The sequence below is a fragment of the Pongo abelii genome, chromosome 11 (genome assembly GCF_028885655.2).
Source record: "Pongo abelii isolate AG06213 chromosome 11, NHGRI_mPonAbe1-v2.0_pri, whole genome shotgun sequence".
Taxonomy (NCBI): domain Eukaryota; kingdom Metazoa; phylum Chordata; class Mammalia; order Primates; family Hominidae; genus Pongo; species Pongo abelii.
In genome coordinates, this window is record NC_071996.2 from 145128663 (window position 1) to 145138218 (window position 9556).

Genomic DNA, 9556 nt, shown 5'->3' on the forward strand with positions numbered 1-9556 from the left:
ATTTTTAGTAGAGGTGGGGTTTCACCATGTTGGCCAGGCTGGTCTCGAACTCCTGACCTCATGATCCGCCTGCCTCGACCTCCCAAAGTGCTGGGATTACAGGTGTGAGCCACCGCATGAGGAGGTTTTTACAAGTAAATTTTATCATTGTCATTAAAAATAGATGAAAAAATACTTAGCATTTCCTCTAGCTGGTTTCCCATAGCCATGAATAAATATCAATAAGGATGCTTTCTGATTAGCAAGAAATAGAATGGATCATACAATGTTGACGATTCTCTTTCTTTTCATTCTAAAAGAAAAGGTTTCATGTTTGTTAAAAAGGAGAAGGACAAAATTATAGAAAACATTTTCAAACATTTTAAGGAGAACATGACATAACCACACCATGTTTAAAATGTTTCTCATTGTCAGTCATTATACCACAGTAGTTAGGTAGGCAGAGTGCTGGAGCAGAGGGTGGCCTGGGCCCGGGCAACCAGGGAAGCCATGCCATGGAGAAGACGGGCCCAGGTTCTGGTCACATCTACCATGTGCTTGAGGTAAACAGGACTTTGGAGGGATTCCTGTACCTCACAACATGACAGGTTTCTCATCAGTAAAATGTATAGACTGGTGCAAAACCTCTGTGAAGCTGTTTGTGAAAGTGCTTTGAAGTTGTCAACTCAACAGAACATTGATAACCATCAGCCTCCCTAGGTTTGCTTCAGACCTCAGCCATCTCTGAAGCGCAGTGAGAGCCCAGTTGATGAAACATTCTCAGCTGACACTATGGCAGGCTCCTTTCCCTCCATGACCCCACTCTCCAAATGTGGGACACAGGAATGCTTGTCAAGAAGGGCCTTCTTGGAAAATGGCCTTTGGTGTGCAAATGTTACCAGCCTCTTGGTCTTCCTGAGAACTTGAATAGAATTCTCTTGGACAAAAGGGAGTACATTTGTTGGGGCTGGCAGAAGCCAGCCTTGCAATTTTATTTATCCTTCATTTTGGTGAGAGTTTCCAAGGGTGCTGGATGTTAAGTGTATGTTGTTGATCTATTCTATCATGCACCTGCTCTGCCTACTGCTGTGGGGGAACCTGTTCTGAGGGGACTCAGTTACGAGGGGACGTAGCTCTCAGGGGGTCCTGTTCTGATGGGGATGTGCTCTGAAGGGATCTTGGACTGAGGGGGACCCAATTCTGAGGGGACCCTGTTCTAAGAACACTGCTCTGAGGAGATTATATTCTAAGGGGACCATGGTTGGAGGAGGACTCTGTTCTGAAGGGGACAGTGTTCTGAGGGGGGACTCTGTTTTGAGGGAAACACTACTCTAAGAGAACCTTCTTCTGAGGGGGACCCTTTTCTGAGAGGGACACTGTTCTGAGGGGGACCCTTTTCTGAAGGGACTCAGTTATGAAGGAGAAACTGCTCTCGGGGTCCTGTTCTGATGGGGATGCGCTCTGAGGGGATCTTGGACTGAGGAGGACCCTGCTCTGAGGGGTCCATACTCTGAGGAGACTCTATTCTGTGGGGACCCTGTTCTTAGGAGGATACTGTGCTGTGGGGACTCTGCTCTCAGGTGGATGCTGCTCTCAGGGGACCCTGTTCTGAAGAGATGCTGTTCGCAGGGGGATGCTCTGAGAGGACCTTGTTTTGAGGAGACCCTATTCATAGGGGAACCCTGTTCTGGGTGCTCACTACCCTGAGGGGACTCTTATGTGAGGCGAATGTTACTCTGGGGGGAACGCTACCCTGAGGGGATCTCGTTCTAAGTGGGGAATAGTGTCATGGGGGAACACGTTCTGAGGAGGATGCTGTTCTGAAGGGGACCCTGTTCTGTGGGGGATTCTGCTCTGAGAAGGACCCTGTTCTGAGGAGGATTCTGTTCTGAGGGGTCTCTGTTCTGATGGGGGTCCTGTTCTGAGGGGGATGTTCTTCTGAGGGGACCCTGTTCCGAGTGGGATGCCGTTCTGAGGGGACCCTGTTCTGCAGGGAATACTGTTCTGAGGGGGGGATGCTGTTGTGAAGGGACACTATTCTGAGGGGATGCTGATCTGAGGGGACCCTGTTTTGTGGGGATCCTGTTCTGTGGAAACCCTGTTCTGAGGGGGATGCTGTTCTAAGGGGACCCTGTTCTGTGGGGGATTTGATTCTGTGAGGACCGTAATCTGTGGAGACCCTGTTCTGAGGGGGTTGCTGTTCTTTTTTTTTTTTTTTTTTTTTTTTGAGACGGAGTCTCGCTCTGTGGCCCAGGCTGGAGTGCGTTGGCGCCATCTCGGCTCGCTGCAAGCTCCGCCTCCCGGGTTCACGCCATTCTCCTGCCTCAGCCTCCTGAGTAGCTGGGACTACAGGCGCCCGTGACCACGCCCGGCTCATTTTTTTTGTATTTTTAATAGAGACGGGGTTTTACCGTGTTAGCCAGAATGGTCTTGATCTCCTGACCTCGTGATCCGCCCGGCTCGGCCTCCCAAAGTTCTGGGATTACAGGCGTGAGCCACCGCGCCCGGCCGGGGTTGCTGTTCTACGGGGACCCTATTTTGTGGGGCATCTTGTTCTTGTGAGAACGCTGTTCTGAAGGGAACCCGTTCTGTCAGGATCCTGTTCTGAGAGGGCCATGTTCTGTGAGGACTCTGTTCTGAGGGAACCCTGTTCTGAAGGGATCCTGTTCTGAGGTGCCCCTGTTCTGTGGGGATTCTGCTCTGTGGAGGCCCTATTCTGAGGGTAGTGCTGTTTTGAGGGACTGTTTTCTGAGGGGACCTTGTTCTTAAGGGGATCCTGTTCTGAGAGGGATGCTGTTTTGTGGGGACCCTGTTCTGAGGGGACTGTGTTCTGTGGGGAACCTCTTCTGTGGGGACCCTGTTCTGAGGGGATTATGTTCTGTGGTGATCCTGTTCTGAAGGGATCCTGTTGTGAGCAGGAGGCTGTTTTGAGGGGAACCTGTTATGTGGGGAACCTGTTTTCTGGGAACACTGTTCTGAGAAGACCCCTGTTTGGAGGGAGATGCCATTTTGAGGGGATCCTGTTCTGGGGGGATTCTGTTCTGTCGAGATCCTATTCTGAGGGTAGTGCTGTTTTGAGGGGACCCTGTTCTGAGGGGACCTGTTCTTAGGGGGATCCTGTTCCATGGGAAACCTGTTGTGAGGGGACCATGTTCTGAGGGGATTCTGTTCTGTGGGGACCCTGTTCGGAAGGAATCCTGCTTGGATTCCTTGAGATGCTGTTCTCAGGGGACCCTGTTCTGTGGGGATTCTGTTGTGTGGGGGATGCCGTTCTGGGGGGATCCTGTTCTGATGGGGATGCTGTTTTGAGGGGACCCTGTTCTGAGGGAGATTCTTTTCTGTGGGGACCCTGTTCTGAGGGGACCCTGTTTTATGGTGTTCTGTGGGGATTCTGATCTGAAGGGACCCTGTTCTGTGGGGCATCTCATTCTGTGAGGACCCTGTTCTGTGGGGAACCCATTCTGAGAGGACCCTGTTCTGAAGGGAATGCTATTCTGAGGAGACCGTGTTCTGTAGGGATTTTGTTCTGTGTAGACGCTGTTCTGAGGGTGATGCTGTTTTGAGGGGACTCTGTTCTGAGGGGACCCTATTCTGAGGGGGATGCTGTTCTGAGAGGACTCTATTCTGTGGGAATCCTGTTCTGAGGGGACCCTTTTCTGTGGGGAACCTGTTCTGAGGGAAATCCTGTTGTGAGGGACACTATTCTGAGGGGGATGCTATTCTGAGGGGACCCTGTTCTGTGGGGGATCCGATTCTTTGAGGACCCTGTTCTGAGGGAGATTCTCTTCTGTGGGGACCCTGTTCTGTGGGGATTCTGTTTTGAAGGGACCCTGTTCTATGGGGCATCTCATTCTGTGGGGATTCTGTTCTGAAGGGACCCTGTTCTGTGGGGCATCTCGTTCTGCGAGGACCCTGTTCTATGGGGATTCTGTTCTGAGGGGACCCTTTTGTGAAGGGAATGCTATTCTGAAGAGACTGTGTTCTGTGGGGTTTTGTTCTGTGTAGACCCTGTTCTGAGGAGACCCTGATCTGAGGGTGATGCTGTTTTGAGGGGGCTCTGTTCTGAGGGGGATGCCGTTCTTAGGGGACCCTGTTCTGTGGGGATCCTATTCTGAGGGGACCCTATTCTAAAGGGATCCTGTTCTGAGGCGAACCTGTTCTGTGGGGATTCTGTTCTGTAGAGACCCTGTTCTGAGGGGGATGCTGTTTTGAGGGGACTCTGTTCTGAGGGGAACCTGTTTTGAGGAGGATGCTGCTCTGAGGAGACCCTATTCTGTGTGGATTCTGTTCCGAGGGGACCCTTTTATGTGGGAGATGCTGTTCTGAAGGGACTCAGTTCTGAGGGGACCCTGTTCTGAGTGGGTTGCTGTTCTTAGTGGACCCTGTTCTGAGGGGTTGCTATTCTGAAGGGACCCTGTTCTGTGGGGCATCCTGTTCTGTGAGGTCCCTGTTCTGTTGGGAACCTGTTTTGTAGTGAGCATGTTTTGATGGTGATCCTGTTCTGAGGGGACCCTATTCTGAAGGGATCCTGTTCTGAGGGGCCCCTGTTCTGTGGGGATTCTGTTCTGTGGAGACCCTATTCTGAGGGGAGTGATGTTTTGAGGGGACCCTGTTTTTAGGGGGATCCTGTTCTGAGGGGGATGCTGTTCTGTGGGGACCCTGTTCTGAGGGGTATCCTGTTCTGAGCGGGATCCTGTTCTGGGAGGACACTTCTGAGGGGAATGCTGTTCTGAGGGGATTCTGTTCTGTGGGGACCCTGTTCTGAAGGGACCCGGGTCTGAGGGAGATGCTGTTGTCAGGGGACCCTGTTCTGTGGGGATTCTCTTCTGAAGGGATCCTGTTCTGAGGGCACCCTCTTCTGTGGGGGATGCTGTTCTCAAAGGACCCTGTTCTGAGAAGACCCTGTTCTGAGGGAGATGCTCTTCTGAGGGGACCCTATTCTATGGGGACCCTGTTCCGAGAGGACCCTGTTCTGAGGGGGATGCTGTTCCGAGGGGACCATGTTCTGAGAGGACCATGTTTTGTGTGGATTCTGTTCAGGAGGGATATTTTTCTGTGGGGGATACTGTTCTGAAGAGACCCTGTTCTGTGGAGCATCCTTTTCTGTGGGGATTCTTTTCTGTAGAGATTCTGTTTATGGGGACTCCGTTCTGTGGGGATTCTGTTCTGAGGGAGACCCTGGTCTGACGGATCCTGTTTTGAGGGGGACACGGTTCTGAGTGGACCCTGTTCTGAGGAGGATGCTGTTCTGAGGGGAACATGTTCTGAGGGAGATTCTGTTCTGTGGGGACCCTGTTCGAAGGGGGATTCTGTTCGAAGGGGACCCTGTTCTGTGGGGTATCCTGTTCTGTCAGGACCCTGTTCTGAGGAAGATTCTGTTCTGTGGGGAACTTTTTCTATGGGGACGCTATTCTGAATGTGATGCTGTTCTGCGGGGACCCTGTTTTGAGAGGGATCCTGTTCTGAGGGGACCCTCTTGTGAGGGGGATGCTGTTCTGAGGGGACCCTATTCTGAGGGGGATGCTATTCTGAGAGGACCCTGTTCTGAAGGGATCCTTTTCTGTGGGGACGCTGTTCTGAGGGGGATGCTGCTCTTTGTGGCCTCTGTTCCGAGGGTGATGCAGTTCTGAGGGGACCCTGTTGTGAGGGCATTATATTCTCTGGGGACCCTGTTCTGAGGTGGATGCTGTTCTGTGGGGATCCTGTTCTATGAAGACCCTTTTTCTGAGGGGACCCTGTTCTGTGTGGATTCTGTTCTGTGAGGATCCTTTTCTAAGGGGACCCTGTTCTGTGGTGACCCTGCTCTATAGGGACCCTGTTCTGAGGGGACCCTTTTCTGAGTGAGATGCTGTTCTGAAGGTACCCTCTTCTGAGGGGACCATGTTCCAAGAGGACCCTGTTCTGTGGCAGATGCTATTCTGTGGGGTCCGTGTTCTGAGGGTGACCCTTTTCTGAGGGACCTTGTTCTGCAGGGGGCACTGCTCTGTGGAGACCCTGTTCTGTGGGTTCTGTGGAGAATGTCAAGGCAGGTCAGGTGATGTATAGGATCATTATCGTGCCATTAGGTCCAAAATGTGTCCTGAGCTTCCAGCAGCTGCCAGTCCCTACCGAGGTGCAGCACAGTGTCCATGTGGCAGTCAGGCTCCCAGCCCTGCACTCTGTGGACTCAGCATTTGAGGGCAGGGTGGCACTGGTGCTGTTTGAGTGGACTCAAGCAGCCATGCAGCAAATGGGCATGGCGTGATGAGTCTCTGCCTGACATGATGTCTGGAAGGAGGGGCTCAGACCCAAGTGCTTGAGGGATAGCCAGCCTGGGAGAGCCAGGGGATGGGGGCAGGAGCTTAGAAATCTGCACAGAGCAATAGGGTTAGTAGCTGACAAGACCTACCGCTGGCTTCACTGAAGTTCTTCCTCATTTTCAGTGTCATGCAGGTGTCATTGACAGAAAGTGAATTTTGTCAGTCAATTTTCTTTGTCGATGATGATCTCTTCACATACTTCATTCTTTTCTGACTTTATCCTCTGAAAGCTGTAAGGGGCTGTTGTCACCCCAACTGGAAAGGATAGAGCTGCAGGCCGGGCGCGGTGGCTCACGCCTGTAATCCCAGCACTTTGGGAGGCCGAGGCCGGCAGATCACGAGGTCAGGAGATCGAGACCATCCTGGCTCAGCTCCCTACTCGGGAGGCTGAGGCAGGAGAATGGCATGAACCCGGGAGGCGGAGCTTGCAGTGAGCCGAGATCGTGCCACTGCACTCCAGCCTGGGGGACAGAGCGAGATTCCGTCTCAAAAAAAAAAAAAAGGGATAGAGCTGGAATAGTCAGGTGACTTCATACTAATAAATCTGCCCAGGGCTAGAGCTGAGCACGGGGCAGTGCTGGGTGAGGGGTGTGGACCTTGTCATGGAGAAGCTTTGTGGCCAGGAAATAAGAGGGAGTCGTGATGGAAACAAGGGAGAAGGTGGCCGGGCATGGTGGGTCACGCTTATAATCCCAGCACTTTGGGAGGCCAAGGTGAGTAGATCATCTGACATCAGGAGTGGGAGACCAGCCTGGCCAACATGGTGAAACCCTATCTCTACTAAAAATACAAAAAATTAGCCAGGCGTTGTGGCGGGTATCTGTAGTCCCAGCTACTCGGGAGGCTGAGGCACAAGAATTGCTTGAACTTGAGAGGCGGAGGTTTCAGTGAGCCAAGATTGTGCCGCTGCACTCCAGCCTGGGAGACAGAGTGAGACCCTGTCTTTAATAATAATAATAATAATAATAATAATAAATAAATAAAAAGAAAGAAGGGGGAAAGTGGTCCCCATGAGTGATTCCAGCAAGGAGGATGCAGACCCTGTGCTCCAGGCATCATCAGAGGTGGGAGCAGGCTCAGCTACACTACGCCACCACTCTCAGCATGGCCTCAGAGCTGGGCAGACCACTCTTAGTATAACTTTGTGTTTTAAGTTTCCTGTCCAGATTATAAACTTTCTCTTATCTTTGCTTGAGCTATAAGATTAGCATCTGTTCCTGGTTAAAAGAGAAAGTTACAATTGCTTTGAAGGTGTAAATCATTTAGCCTTTAAATTACAATAAATCATTTTCCTTTAAGAGCAAATACTGCCTTACACATAACATTAAATGGTTATTTACAAAGCCTATTCTCTTTGCCAAACCAGAATATGGGCTAGCCAACAGTTTGGGTTGAACAACCTGAAGGCCTCAGGAGTATCTGCAGGAGCAGGTGCCTGGCGGCTGCACATAGTAGGCAGCAGTCCTATAAGTCCTATAAGGCAGGGGTCCCCAGTGCCCACGGCCATGGACTAGTACCAGTCCAGTCCATAGCCTGTTAGGAACCAGGCCACACAGCAGGAGGTGAGTGGCGAGCAAGTGAAGCTTCTCTGTATTTACAGCCACTCCCCATTGCTTGCATTACCACCTGAGCTCCTCCTCCTGTCAGATCAGCAGCAACATTAGATTCTCATGGGAGCACAAACCCTATTGTGAACTGTGCATGTGGGGGATCTAGTTTGTGTGCTCCTTGTGAGAATCTAACAAATGCCTGATGATCTGAGGTGGAACAGTTTCATCCCCAAACCATTCCCACCACCTCTGGTCTGTGGAAAAACTGTCTTCCATGAAACCCATCGCTGGTACCAAAAAGGTTGGGGGACCACTGCTATAAGGAGTCGAGTAGGATGTACCTCTAATTAGAACTGCCTTTTAGAATGCTAGTTCCTGTCACAAGGTGGTGGGTGGAGGGTGCTGTGCACACCACTGCCTGTACAACTGTACTGAGGGGTCTCTCCACACAGACGCCCTGAAAGCCATCACAGAGGTGACCACCACACTACAGCACATTCTCATCCGGCTGGAGAACTTGCAGAAGCTAACGGAGCTGCAGCGGGACCTGGTGGGCGTAGAGAACCTCATTGCTCCTGGCAGGGTGAGTGACCTTGCTCTGGGAATGTTTTTTGAGCTACTTTGTTTTTTTAATTGAGATATAATTTACATACCACAAAAGTCACCATTTTAAAATGTATAATTTTGGCCAGGCACAATGGCTCATGCCTGTAATCTGAATACTTTGGGAGGCTGAGGTGGGAGGATTGCTTGAGCCCAGGAGTTCAAAACCAGACTGAGCAACACAGGGAAACCCCGTTTCTATGAATTAAAAAAAAAAAAAAAAAAGAATTGCCGGGTGTGGTGGCGCACACCTGTGGTCCCAGCTACTCAGGAGACTGAGATGGGAGGATCGCTTGAGCCAAGGAGGTTGAGGCTGGAGTAAGCCCTGGTCACAGCACTGCACTTCAGCCTGACAACAGAGCGAGACCCTGTCTCTGTTAAAAATAAGTAAATACGGCCAGGCGCAGTGGCTCACGCCTGTAATCCCAGCACTTTGGGAGGCCAAGGCAGATGGATCACCTGAGGTCGGGAGTTCGAGACCAGCCTGACCAACATGAAGAAACCTTGTCTCTACTAAAAATACAAAAAATTAGCAGAGCATAGTGGCACACACCTGTAATCCCAGCTACTCAGGAGGCTGAGGTAGGAGAATCGCTTGAACCCGGGAGGCGGAGGTTGCAGTGAACCAAGATCACGCCATTTGCACTCTAGCCTGGGTAACACGAGCGAAACTCCATCTCAAAATAAAATAAATAAAATAAAATACATATATACATACATACACACATACATACATACAAAAAATATATAATTGATTGGGTTTTAGTAACTTCACAAGGTTATGTAGCCATCAATATCGAATTCAGAACATTTTCATCACCCCAAAGTGAAACCCCCACACCAATTAACAGTCACTTCCCATCACTATTTTGAAGGGAACCCTGTTCTCAGGGGACTGTGTTCTGAGGTAACCCTGTTCTGGGTGGGGATGCTGTTCTGTGGGGACCTCGTTCTGCTCCCTAACCCCTGGCAACCACTGATCTGCTTTCTGTCTCTAAGGAGTTACCTGTCTGGGCATTTCATAGAAATGCCCAGAACATACATTAATGTGGCCTCTTGTGACTCTTCTTTCACTCAGAATAATCTTTTCAAGGTTCATTCATGTTCCTTTTTTTTTTTTTTTTT

The 9556-nt window shown here is 50.6% G+C and overlaps 1 protein-coding gene across 9 annotated transcripts in view; it reads left to right on the top strand.

The window, feature by feature from the left end:
- The window catches only part of FARP2 (FERM, ARH/RhoGEF and pleckstrin domain protein 2), a 142409-nt gene that overhangs the window by 115677 nt on the left and 17176 nt on the right, over positions 1-9556 (top strand). For all 9 annotated transcript variants that reach the window (XR_008523158.2, XR_008523157.2, XR_008523159.2 and 6 more), the window contains one exon: positions 8281-8411. Coding sequence is in view for 6 of the 9 variants with exons in the window: in XM_063712631.1 (XP_063568701.1) it covers positions 8281-8411 (131 nt within the window). In the remaining 3 variants the exon portion in view is untranslated. The remainder of the gene's footprint in view (positions 1-8280; positions 8412-9556) is intronic.